This window comes from Myripristis murdjan, chromosome 3 (assembly GCF_902150065.1).
Source record: "Myripristis murdjan chromosome 3, fMyrMur1.1, whole genome shotgun sequence".
NCBI lineage: Eukaryota > Metazoa > Chordata > Actinopteri > Holocentriformes > Holocentridae > Myripristis > Myripristis murdjan.
This window is the reverse complement of record NC_043982.1, coordinates 30,443,363-30,457,443: the sequence shown is the minus strand read 5'-3', so window position 1 is coordinate 30,457,443 and position 14,081 is coordinate 30,443,363. Positions and strand designations below refer to the sequence as shown.

At 40.7% G+C, this 14,081-nt stretch overlaps 1 protein-coding gene across 1 annotated transcript in view; it reads left to right on the top strand.

The window, feature by feature from the left end:
* The window catches only part of LOC115356750 (heterogeneous nuclear ribonucleoprotein C-like), a 48,383-nt gene that overhangs the window by 23,970 nt on the left and 10,332 nt on the right, over positions 1–14,081 (top strand). Inside the window, exon 3 of the mRNA XM_030047984.1 lies at positions 10,416–10,466. Within this exon, the coding sequence (XP_029903844.1) occupies positions 10,416–10,466 (51 nt within the window). The remainder of the gene's footprint in view (positions 1–10,415; positions 10,467–14,081) is intronic.

Below are 14,081 nucleotides of genomic sequence, written 5' to 3'. Positions count from 1 at the left end.
TTCGGTGTCCAGTTTGCTGACATGTGCTTGTTGGCTGGATATGTATTATCTGTGATGCTCTAGCTCTTGTCCTGGCTCTCTTTCAATGACTTATTGATGCAGCAGCACTCCCCAGCTCCTCTCTATCAGTGCAGTGCTCTTTTACTCCTCTTTCTGACAGTGTGACTTCAATCAAACCTGAAGGGCTGTCAACCAGGCAGGGCTACTCAAACTAAGCAGAGTCAGCGTGAGTGTAAACTGTACAACCCCTATGCGTCTTCTTCTATTTCTCAATCTGAACAAACTGCTCTTGGACAACAGTTTAACCTTGATGCATGTAGACTATGACTCTCTGGCTTATAGCCATATATCACTAGCTGTAGCACATGCAGCATATCCCAGTGATGTGGACCGGTGGGCCAAGCAGATTACATTACTGATATGCCATGACCCTGTACCTGCCATTGATTAAATCAGCAGAGAGTGTGTTTAAAATGGCAGTACTATAGAAAATGTTTTCCCCTAGTTTGGGCATGTCACAGTCTGGGATGTTTAAAAAAAAAAAAACAGATGGAATTGGTATTCATACATGTATATTCTTTAATTTCCATCAGCTCGCCCACTAATGGCCAGTCACCAGTCAGTGGCTCATTAATAATGAATGAATGTCTGTAAAATGACTTAGATTCTAGGTGCTAAGGGAAAATAAATTCTAATTAAATTCTAATACAAATTCTGTTCTCGTTCTAATTCTAAAATATTTCATCACAATTTTATTTCATTTATACAGTAAGTTACAGTTGCTTTCATTTTTCAGACAACTGCTCATTATATAAAACTGTCCAAAAAAATTATACCCCCCCAAACTAATACAATTTTTGTTGAGAGGTATCTCTGCCTCAGGATGAGCCATAAAAACTGTGTGTGTGTGTGTGTGTGTGTGTGTGTGTAGGTGTGTGTTTGTGTGTATACAATCCAGCAAAGAGCAGGTGGAAAGAAACGGAATGTATAGTTAGTTTAATAACTACAATTAGTGTGTCAGTGCGTGTGTGAGTGTATGTGTGTATGTGTGTGTGTGTGTGTGTGTGTGTGTGTGTGTGTCTTCATGTGCGCATTCCTACAGATATTTGAATCTGAAGCATCACTGATGTGTGCTTCACAAAAACTGAACAAGCAAGACAGAGCAAGAGAAAGTGAATGCAAGTGAAATGGAGTGAATAAGCGCGACAGTGATTAAATGAAAGGGAAAGGGGGAGTAGATTAGCTCAGCGGCTGTCCTTAGAGAGTGTCTGAGAGGGAGAACAAGCTGCGCTGAGGCCCCATCGTCTGCCAGCACTCCCTTCATCTCCTCCTCCTCCCCCACCTCCTCCTCCATCAGTGCTTCTCTCCTCTCATCTTGGTCATACTCACCCTTAACACCCTGTGGCCTCTCTGTTTTCTCTTTCTTCTATCTTGCTTTTTCTTCTCTCTCTCTCTCTCTCTTTCTCTGTGTGTGTGTGTGTGTCTGTCTCTCTCTCCCACTCTGTCTCCCCCTTCATGCTCCATCTCTTCTTTTCCTTAATTGTCATCCATAAACACAAAATCCTTTTTTAGTTTTTCGAGGGGCAAGCCATAAATGTCATTCAGAAACCAAATTCTCCGTTTCTTTTGGACTGCATGCTGTTGTCAGTCTCTCTCTGTCAGTGTGGGCTGTGTTTCAATATGTTCCCTCTTGATTGTTGTGCGTGGCTTTGAGGTTTTCCCCTCATTTCACTACTAGTCCATTTCTTCCTGTTTTGATGTACACTGCCAGGACAGCTGATAGAGACAGATGGGGGTTATTGTGTGGCTGATAAGTACAAGGGGACAGGGTAGATTCCCTGCCTGATACAAAGAGGAGAAGTATTAGTATTCACTTGAGGTGCATGACTTCTTTTCAATATGTGTTTAAGCTCTTTAATGGAGGCGTGTGAGAGAAAAAGATGGAGTGTGAGAGTTCTCGAAAGAGGGACACAGAGGGTGATGTGTTGAACAAGATGCATTGCAGATTTAGAAAATAATAGAGATAATAAATACGAAAGATAAAGAAAATGTAGAGGTTACAGGAGAAATGAGAAAAATGGAAGGTTTAGTAAGTCAGAAAAAGGAACATAGTAATAGTTCCTCATTCAGATGACAAATATCTTTACAAGATACAAGATATCTTTACAAACAAAATATGTTATGGATGATTTGATACATTTGTAAACACACAGCGCTGCTCATGCCCCCAGCAGATTGCTTGTGGAGGCTTAAAGATATTTTTTAGTGGAAATGAGGGACACATTTTACTCTGCAAGACTCCTGTTGGATTACTTGGATTATGTTCTCTTGAGCTTAAATTTGAAAATACAGACGTTCAACTATAAGGTAAGCTTTGAATTAACTTTCTCTGTGGCTTCATTGCTGATTGCAGCGACTGAGGCACTTGTGTGATTGATCTGAAATTTGGATGGGCTTATCTGCAGAACGTGCTGTTACAGAGAATCTTTGAATGAAGCTGAAGCAGCGAGGGGGTGAAGAGGAGGGCAGAGGAGGAGCTTGTTGTACAGCAAATACAGAAATTTAGAGAGCTAAAAGCAGGCTGGCTATAAAATTATATGGTGGAAAGAAGACCTACAATGATGACTCTTACGTTGCAAAATCTTTTTAATGAAAAAAAAATGCACATAATATTATGCACATCATCTTTTTGCTTCCTGTTGCACTGATGTGCATAACTCACAGTGAAACCACTCTGATTACATTTATCCTTAAAACAAAATAAATGCTTCAAATGTTATGTCATGATAATTTATTGGGATATTTTAAAGTTAGGATCAACAGAACCCGTGCAGCAGGATGGGGATTCACTGTCTTGTTAGCCTATAGTAGACCTACACTTCAGCAGGGAAGCTGCTTCCTCCTGCAGGGACATGAAGCACAAGATTTTTGTACTTCTACCATCTTTATTTAATCTGGAAAGGTCGAGCACACAGATCATGCTTGTTCTTTTCCTGCGGCACCTTGCTTTAATTTAATCCACAGGACATGAAGAAGATCTGCTGGCCAAAACATTGACAAATACAGTATTTATCTGGAGCTGAGTGTGTGGTCATGCTGATCACTGACTGGTGATGTGACCAGCATCGCTTCTCTTTTTTTTTTTTTTTTTTTTTTTTTTTTTGGTGTGTTTCTCTCAACATTGCATCTAAATCGATACAGCACCACACATTCATACCTAGCAGTTTTCCAGTTCAACCACGGCCTTGTTCAAGGGCATCTTGACATCCTGACACTCTCTCTTTCAAATGAGGTACCTTCTTTTTTGGGATGTACTTTTGCTGTGAGCAAATGTCTCAAGTGCCAGTGGGAAGCTAGACTGTGGATATGTGGTGGAGGTTAGAGCAACAACAACAGTGGCAGAAAGCCATAATACGTAGGAAAGGAAGGAAGAAGGACTCTTTTTTTTGTCGTTGTCATACATTGCCTGAATTTGTGATGTTTTTTTTGACATCTTTTGTTGTTTTGCAGATGCCAGTTACCTTAGCGTCAAGCTAAATGCCATGACAAGGTAGACAGCTCACCAAGATGAGTGACAAGTGTTGACTCTGGAATTTGACTGGCTGAGAGGGAGGAGAGAAGAACTAACAATAAACTTCCTGTCTTAATGCTGAAGGCTACAGATAAGATGTAACTTTAGAGCAAACCTTTAATTGCACATGAAAATAAGTATTTATTTCACACCAAAATTAAAATAATTCGTAGGCCTTACTTCATACATGGATTTTGGCAGGCCTTAGCTCGATAGTTTTTACTAACCCAGCTGAGGATCAGCTTTTTCTACTTAACCCTATTAATTAAAGGAACCGAGAAATAAATCCTCCTCTCAGCATCCCTGCACCTGCAGAAATGGACGGATGCAAAATTAAGCAGAGAAAAAAATGCATACTTTAGACAGATGTAAAGAAATAAATGCAATGCAGCCTCTAGTGTGAGGACTAAAAACAAAGAGGGTGAGAAAGGCAGAGGCCTGGGATTAGAGGTGGAGGAGAGAGTGCAAATGAGGTGATTATAGGGAGTTAAGTAACTGGAACAGGAAGTGTCATCTTTCCTATGACAAATATGCTTTACATTTGCTTGTATGTGTGTGTGTGTGTGTGTGTGTGTGTGTGTGTGTGTGTGTGTGTGTGTGTGTGTGTGTGTGTGTGTGTGTGTGTGTGTGTGTCTGTGTGGGGGGACTATTTGCATGTACAGTAGGCATAAGTTTGTACTATGTCCAGTCAATATGATATAGATCTGTGCCTGGTCTTCTTAAAGTTTGTCAAACACAAATCAATAAGCTGTGAGCACTCATCACAGACCACTGCACTAATGAGGACAAATGACAGAGAGCAGGGGAGAGGAGAGGAGAGGAGACAAGAGAAGATGAGAGGAGAGGAGAACTTCAGAGAAAACTGTTACTGAATAGATGAACATTAGTGTGCAACCCAAATAGCACAAAAACAACAGTGCAGATAGCTGTCACCGATTCTGCCCTGGATTTTCAATTACCTGTTATGCAAAGGAGGTTGGTATAATTGCATCAGTTTCTGTAGCTTACAAACACTGTACCATGTGGACAGAAAAAGAGTGATGGTATGTGTTTTGCAGGTTAATTAAATGCAGTTTCATACCATGTTTAATGTGACTGTCAGCCCAGCACGCATTTCCCTTTACAGTACTCCCCAACTCTTCATCAGTTTTCATTTTTCAGGTGTATGTTGTCTGTTTTCCCTTTGAACAGTAAGACCTTGGTTATTGTATGACTTATACATTGATATTTGACTAAATAAATAAATAAATAAATGTGCAATGTGTTCAGTTTCAAAGACAGAACTTGTGAACAAGTGCCTTGCTTAATTAGACCTAATCTGAAGAAGGACAATGGAAGAAATGAAACTTCCTCCTGCACAAATACGTTTCCTACAGCCTTGGTCTACTGCTATGAAAAGGGTTATGATTGTTTCTGCAGCGGGAAAATAGAGACAAAATTATTCTTCTACATGGTCATGACAAATATTCTGAATCACTCCTTTCTTCATTTATCTTCCATTCCCGACCTGGCCATCATCCTCTTCATCATCCACCTACCCGTTCCCCTGCCACACACTTTCCTTCATGCTCTTCAGTACACTCAACTCGTTTGAAAGCATAAAAAGTCTGCGCCCCTACTGCCTTCACATTTAAGGCACACAGTGCACTCATGGGTCTTGCAAGCCATGTTCATTTTGACAGGAAGTTGATTTGTGTTTTAGTTTTAATCCTCTTCATCTCTTGATTTTTTTTTTTTTTTTAATTACTGTTCTAGCCAGTTCCCTTGCTTGCATTAAGGTGTAATGTTTACTCTTTACTAATATTTTAATGATAATTATTAACATTTTGCTAATAATAATTATAATGGTTGTAATATACAATATTAATGTAACTAAACAGTTATGATATTTTTTAATAAAACATATTTAATATATTTTAGTGTTTTGCCACTCTTAGGTACCCTCTGTACTTGTGTGGCTCTGTTATTTGTAATTGCTTAACTGGTCTCAGTAGAACAGCGTATTCTGTTTTGGGGGTAACTAAATTTATATGCAACATATTTTTGGCTCAGAAACGTTAACATTTCAGTGTATTTGTTAGTTTTCAGAAACGTAAAATGTCAACATTTTATTCTGGCAGCTGTGTTGTCATTCTTTTCGTTTGGCGGTTGTTGATGGGCGTTTACGTCGGACACCGCCTCTGGGATTCTTTATGCAAAACGCGACTCATCTCTGCCTAACACACACACACACACACACACACACACACACACACACACACGGGCACCGATGTACACACACACACACACACACACACACAAACATACATAGGCATGCATACACTGTACATCTACAATGGACTGCCCTGCACACACACACACACACACACACACACCCACTCCTCATATCAGAGCAGTGTGGCTCAGATGATTTATAGTCAGCCGTGTCTAATGGATTGCTTTGGCACTTGAGAAATTATGAAAAGAAATTAATTAGCCTTTAGTGACCCTGCTGTCCATCTGCCTGTCGCTGCATTGTATACCACACACACACACACACACACACACACACACACACACACACAACCTTACACTGTCCCCGGCACTTCCCTGCTAATTTTGTATGTAATTACTATCTAAATAGGCTGTGCTTACCTGTCACAAAGGCGTTGTCACTAAATATACCATCACATTATAATTTCTGTCATATTCTAATAGCAGCACAATCCATCCAACAATGCATGACCTTCCTTTTAGAAATGATGAGACACACATTATTATTAATAAATAATGGTTAAGTAAGAACTAAGTTTTCTTCATTGTTACATTGTTATATTACTCACAAGTTATTGCAAGTTCATTCATTCATTCATTCATTCATTCAACTGCCCTTCCAAATGGGTTGAATAGCCTGTGTTATAAATCTCAAATCTTAGACCTAATTAATACCTGGATAAAGTAATAACAAACTTTTTACAGTAAAAATCTTGCACAATAATCCCGTATGGAATTACATGGTTAATGTAATAATGCAGATAAACTCCCTGATCCGTTTTTGTTTATTGTTTTTTTTTTTTTTTTTTTTTTTTTTTCTGGCTTTATGCCCCAAGGAAACCCTTAAGGTGTGCAGGAGTACCACTTCAGGGTTGGTATGCATGCATCCAAAAGTGCTTCAGCTTTAAGAGAAAATGTTTTTTCCCGGTTATGGGGCAAATATGATTGCGTTATATTGTTACAGCCAGTGTAGGCAATTCAGTTGGTGTTGGGTGATATGTATTTAATAAAACAACAATCACAAGCAGGTTCATTCACTGTTTTTACATAATCAATAACTACAGGATAATTAAGATAGCCCATGAAAGGAAACCAGCGCACTGAGAGGAAAACCTCAGTCAATACAGGAACAACATGAGAGCTGGGAAGGCTGGGAATGAAACCCCTCTGCTGCCCATCAATACCAACACAGCACTCATAAATCAGTTGTGTGCTCCCTTTCTACTCCATCTTTCTTCTGTCATATTTTTAGACATGTTCACTCATCACCACAAGCTGCTTTGCAAAAATGCACCCGTCAATCTTTGCTTACACTTAAATACACTTGGTAACCCTTGCTTTGATAATGTCAGGAGCAATGAGCAGCCAAAATCATGATTTCTGCTATTTTACTCATCAGTTTAAAACCTCGAGGCAAAATAAAGTCTTCAGTTTGATTTGTTAATGGCTATGCTTCAACACATAAATGATTAAACAGCTTTAGCAACATGTCATTAATAAATAATCAGATAATGTAAACTGTATCATTATGTTAATTATTAAACAATATGAGGAGTTCATTCAACTTTAGCTGGTGGTTAACAAGTAAATGACTTTAGTATACTTATGTTTGCAATGCAACTGTTATCAATGCAACTTTTGATGTAATGTATGCATGTACAGTAGTTCTATATGCAATAACAAAGTGCTCAGATTACAAACTGGATTACTGCAGTGTCAAAGGTAAGTCAATGAGTGAATGCCAAGGTGGAGGAAAGAGGGACTGAACAGCAGCTTAGTTCCTCCTCAGTGAAGATGTGGTAAATAGTTGTTATTTTCTCTCTTTCTTCTGCTCAAATTCACTTGGAGAACACAGAGCTCAACTTAGCAGAGGCCTGCGGCACCGCTCTTTCTAAACCCGCTCTCTTTCTGTCTCCATCTTTCTCACTGCCTGACTGGAAAAGGGGAAAAGGAAGAAATGCCCTTTTCTGTTGGCGTGTCCTCAAGTGCATACAAATCAGTATAGCCTGGTGTCTGTAAATACAAAGATTGGTGGTTTAAATGCTGTCAAGTCTATAAACCTGAGGGCTACAAAACAATCCTGCTGTCAGTCAGCCAAGAAGGAAGATGTTTCAATTGGTTGAGTAAAAACAGCTGAAACCACATGTAGATCCCCACCATTCCAAATCAGATGACAGAAGGCGGTCTTCAGTTTGGAGCCAAATTGCACTACACAGTTTTGGCAGTGTGCAGTGCAGACACGGGCACTTGTTATAGATTATTTTGTGGTTGCCTGCCTCAGGAGCTTTGAAGGCCAGCTGGTTTCAGACAGAGGAGAGTCAGAGAGAGTGTATAGCTGGAGGAGAAGTGATTAAGTTCCATTGCAGCTAAATAATATACCACGTCCACACGCACACATCCGAAAACATTGTTTTAGAGAGGGAAAAGCCTCTCAAGGGTTTGTGCGTGGGCATGTGTCTGTGTGTGTGCGCATACGTGGAAGCATATGTGAGCTTAACTTGCGCATCTGCGTAATTTCTACAGTGAAAAAGTATCCTGTTCAATTCCCCACTGTGCGTTTGGACACAATAAAAGAAAACAACTCCCTTCCTTGAAATGGGTAGCATGATTACGACGTGGAGAATCACTGAGTGACAGATCAGCAGATGGCTGTGTGTGTGTCAATTTCAGTTTGTGTTAGGGGGCTGAGTTATGTTCAGTTATGTTAGGGGGGTGTAATGTATCAATTAAATGACCATTGATTCCCTATCATCGATGTAAAGTTAAAACATCAATCCCCGACGGCTCATGCAGCAATCAAGAAAAAAAAAATTGGGAAATTTGTCTCTCTCTCTCTCTCAGGTATGAGGCAGCAGTTTGGAAATATTTGGGATTTTGGAAAAAAGTTGGATCAACAGACAAAACATATGCCATTTGTAAACAATGCCATGATGCAATAAAATACTCAGATTTTGTCCTTCTATCTCTGAATAGAGGTACATGTGTATATTATCCTATATTTATATCTGCGTTCCTGTCTTCAGCAACATTTGAACTGAAATGAAATGAATTGAACCAAATTGGATTAAGAGACAAAGCTAGAATGCGATAGGGAGAGTTTGAGGGAAAGGGAGAGAGAGAGGGGCAAATTGAATAAAGAGAACGAGTGGCAGCGGGAGTGAGAAACAATGAGGCAGACTGACAGGGAGGGCCAGTGAGCGAGAGAGAGAGGGAGAGAGAGAGAGCGAGGGAGAGATTGAGGGAAGGTGAGCAATACACAGAGAGATGGGGGATTATTACTGGCTGTGCAGGGATTAGGCAGAAATGCTGAGGTCTGACACACCAGAATGTGATCTCTTTACACTCTGGCTTAGTGTCACTCCTCTTCTTTAATTTCTCCGGTCTGCTCCAGTCCATTTAACCACAGGTACACACGCCAGCTACCACAACATAAACATCTCTGCACTCCCTTTCGCGTCATTCATATGGCCCTGGTTCTCTCTCTCTCTCTCTCTCTCACTCACTCACTCACTCACTCACTCTGTTCATATGCCCCACAGCTTGCCTCACTGGTAAATGAGCATGAATATGTTAGAGCACATTGTTCTTTGTTGTCACTGGTTAGTATAGAGCACAGGACAGTTTCCTATGGATTTTCCACTCTGGATGCTGTAGCGCTACAAATCCACAGCCTTTTTTCCAGCTGGCAAGAGATGGTGAACATGAGCATTATTTCCAGCTGAAATAATTGTGCTCTAACACTGTACAGACACACACAAGCACACCCACAAACACACACTCACTCACCGAATCACTGCGCACAGTCTGCTCTTATAGAGTGAAATATGTGATTGATATTTTTAGCCCCTCTAATAATGACCAGAGCTGAAGTGCAACATGTACTCTGGACAAGTACTTGACTCAATAGCCTGTTCAGATAGTGTGTGTGTGTGTGTGTGCACTGCAAAAACTCAAAATCTTACCAAGATTATTTGTCTTATTTCAAGTCAAAAATGTCTTATTACTAGTCAAAATATCTCATTACACTTAAAATAAGACATGATCACCTCAGAAGTAACTTGTTTTTAGACAATTGTCTCTTGTTTCAAGTGAAAATTTGCTTGAAACAAGTGAAAATTTGCTTGTTTCATTGGCAAAATTTGTTTCTTGTTTCTAGCTAATTTTCACTTATTTCAAGTGAATTTTCACTTTTTCAACTGGCAAATTTTGCCAATGAAACAAGCAAATTTTCACTTGTTTCAAGCAAATTTTCACTTGAAACAAGAGACAATTGTCTAAAAACAAGTTACTTCTGAGGTGATAATGTCTTATTTTAAGGATAATGAGATATTTTGACTAGAAATAAGACATTTTTGACTTGAAATAAGACAAATAATCTTGGTAAGATTTTGCGTTTTTGCAGTGTGTGTGTGTGTGTGTGTGTGTGTGTGTGTGTGTGTGTCTTCAATCTTGTAGGTGTTTCCAATAACTGTGTCATCAGTCAGTAAAACTCTGTGACGTCCATATCTTGCACAGCTGTCAACTCATTCTCTATTCTCCCCATTCCCTCCTCTCTCTCTCTCTCTCTCTCTCTCTGTCCACCTTTCCACAGATCTGAGTTTGACCTGGACTATGACAGCTATCAGGAGGACTACTACGACAGGTACTGTCAGAAAGCAACGCCTGGCAGCTCACACACACCTTATTGCTTGTCACTGTGTCACAGAGGGCTAAAGGAAGACGCTAAAGTAGATTCTTCATCCCTGCTGTCTCCTATAGTCTCCTCTTCCCCACGCTGTCTGTCACACTGCTGTCATTCATCCTGTCTTTGCCTGCATCAGTGCCTGTTACTAGTCAACAGCCACGGGTTTAATTCTCACAGACACATGCACACTCACATACATCTGAACTCACACACACACACACACACACACACACACACACACATATATATATACACCAATATATATGTAGGATTTAGTGAAGATCTAAGCCACTCTAACCCAAGCTAAGACTCCAGTAATTAGGAGTCAGCTCAAACTTAGACTACTTATATCACAGGCTTAAGCTACACCCATCCCAGTTTAAGTCTGCTTGAATTAAAGTGGCAGTGAGGGGATGAGGAGTCAAATGGACATGCATTTGATCCTGAACCTGCCTGTGCTGCAAAGTTTGATCTGTAGGTGAATGTATTAAATTGGTCATTTACTTATAATTCTGCATCAATTATGCAATTTTCTTCCGTCCTGATTGGCTAAGGGACTGTAGACCATTGTCAATCAATCTCCTCCGTGCCGTGTCTCCTGTACAGTACAGAATGCGTTCATTCTATAATACTGGACTTATTTTTCTACGAAGGTTTGAACTTTGAGAGTTTAAACAAGAGAGAAAAGTGAGAAAATGTTAATGCCTGTCTGAGAAAAGTGTATAAAGTGTGTAGTGAGGGGTTTAACAGCCTTAAAACATCTATAATAATTGTAAAAAATAAAGCTGACTACTTCGCGGATTTCGCCTATTGCGGGTTATTTTTAGAACGTAACTCCCGCGATAAACGAGGGACCACTGTACATTACTGGCATTAAATACCATTCATGGCAATAAAGCACTGAAGCGGGCTGAAGCGACTTCCAAACATTCCTGTTATAATTGGCCTTATAGTTCATGTCTCTTGTAGTATCCAATGTATGTTAAAGTTCAATGTTTCTTGTATTATTCAGAACAGCTTGACTGCTAGCAGAGGGCAGATAAAGCTGGAGCCAGACATATTTTCTCTATCTTGTTTGCTAGGTCTGTTGCATTAGATACACGCCCAGTCAACATTCACACACATAGCATAGCACATTCCAGAAACAAGGCATGGACAGTGGTTGGCCTGTCCATGTCCGGGTAACTGGCCAATTATGCTCGGTTGTGTTTAAGTCCAACCTCTGTACGGGGCAGGCCCAAGCCCAAGAACATAAATGTGTATCATTTCCTAATATCGGGGTTCATTCTGACTGAGATCCTGCGAGAGCTCTGTCACTCTGAGACCAGCGCTGCCTTGCTTTATATGTGACCAAATAAACATTATATCTGAGAGCTGAAGATTGACTCCGGTCTGTCCTTGGGCATTCAACAAAAGAATCGGGTGCTAACATTCCAATGTTATATACTGAGAGATAGCTATGCATTTGTGTCATACTGAGGAAACAAAATGCTCTACAGTATACAGAGAAATCTTAAAAGTACATGAAGACCAAGGCATCATATTTAACAAAAAGAGATTAAATTAAAGGCACACTATGCAAAACAGCTAAGGGCCAATTGAAGAGCGGACCCTTTGACTCATCTGAAAAAAACCTTGGGATAGGCATGTAATTTTGACAGATGAGACTTCACTGAAAACTCAGGTGCTTGTTCCATGTTTTTTGTCAGTTGAGTCTAAAGGGTCCTCACTTCACACAGCACTCTGCAGTTTTGCATAGTGCACTTTTATTAAAAGATAGCTTTACTGGGGTCAACTGCTTAAAAAAATATAAATAGTACTTTGGTTACTTCTGCACTTAAGACAGCACTGCTCTGTTGTCTACCAGCATGTCTCCCTCTTTGTTGGCTTGTGCAAGGCTGTTGCTGTGTAGCTGAACATCTACCTGAACATCACTGTCAGTTCCAAACAATCACTGGCGAGTGCACAGCAAGTGGTGGTACTAAATAAAAGGCCAATTAACTTTTCTGCTTTGCATTTTCTTTTTCTTTGGTTTTGCGTTATTTCATTAGTTTATATGCCATGGCGTGACTGTGTAGGTCAGTGTAAAGGGAAAAGAAGTGGGGCTATGTCCCAGGTAGGAACTGCAAAGCAAATATGTTAGATAGCGGAGGCCCAATGAGGAGGAGGAGGAGGAAGAGGGACTATTATGGAGGGACAAGCCCCTGCATGGCATGTACTACCAACAGATAGCAAAAGCGGCTGATATTGAGAAAACATGCAAGTGGCTGGAAAAGGCTGGACTGAAAGACAGTACAGAGGCACTGATCATGGCAGCATGAGAACAGGCCCTGAGCACAAGATCCATAGAGGCCGGGGTCTACCATACCAGGCAGGACCCCAGGTGCAGGCTGTGCAAAGATGTACCTGAGACAGTACAGCACATCACAGCAGGGTGCAAGATGCTGTTAAGTATGGCATACATGGAGCACCATAACCAAGTGGCTGGCATAGTATACAGGAACATCTATACCGAAATGGGGCTTCCAGCCCCAGGGTCAAAATGGAAGACACCTCCAAAGATGGTTGAGAATGACAGCCAAGACCCTGTTGGACTTCCAGAACCAGACTGATAAACTGCTGATGGCTAAGCAAACCAGACATTGTGGTGGTCGACAAACGGCAGAAGAAGACAGTTGTGATCGATGTAGTGATCCCAAGTGACAACAACAGCAGGGAGAAGGAACACAAGAAGCTCGAAAAATATCAAGGGCTGAGAGTAGAGCTAGAGAAGATGTGGGGAATGAAGGCAACAGTGGTGCCGGTGGAAATCAGAGCTCTTGGGGCTGTGAACATCAAACTGGGAGATTGGCTCCAGCAGATTTCAGGAACAAGATCTGCGATCTCTGTCCAGAGGAGCACAGCCCTCGGAACAGCTACTAGGTACTGCGCAGAACCCTCAGGCTCCCAGGCCTCTGGTAGAGGAAATGAGCTTGACGGAGACACAAGACTGTATATATTATGTTACTGGTGCTGCCTTTAGCATCACAAATCAGTTGGACCACAGGGGTATTTTCAAGTGCTCACAAATAGACAGAACTGCAAGCAACAACTGTCATTTCAGTCAGGGAAGCTAAAAATATACTTCTCAAGACAAGAGGCAAAATGACAAAGCGTCATTATTATCATATCAGATTGCACTTCTGCTTTAATTAGCCAGCTTGTTCATTGGGGGACAGGAGGTGTGTAGCTCAGTTTTATCAATGATTTTGCAATTCCAGTTAGCTGCCAAAAGAGCTTGGTCAGATTTGTCAGATGCTCTAATATAGGATGATGACGCATTACAAGCTGTGTGAACGGTATAAAAATGGTATACATTTCCTGTCTAGTAAGTAAGTGCTATCTGTTTTTGCCCAGCACTGGCTCAGCAGCAAGCAACACCAACAGATCGCAGTTAAATGACACAGAGCTGGTCTTGAATAAAATCACCTTCCTTCTGATTTGTTCATCTGAAAAATACAGATACAGTTTGAAACTGTGTGGATAATCATTAGCTTGTGAAAAACAGGTTCAGTATTTATGTAAGTGACCATG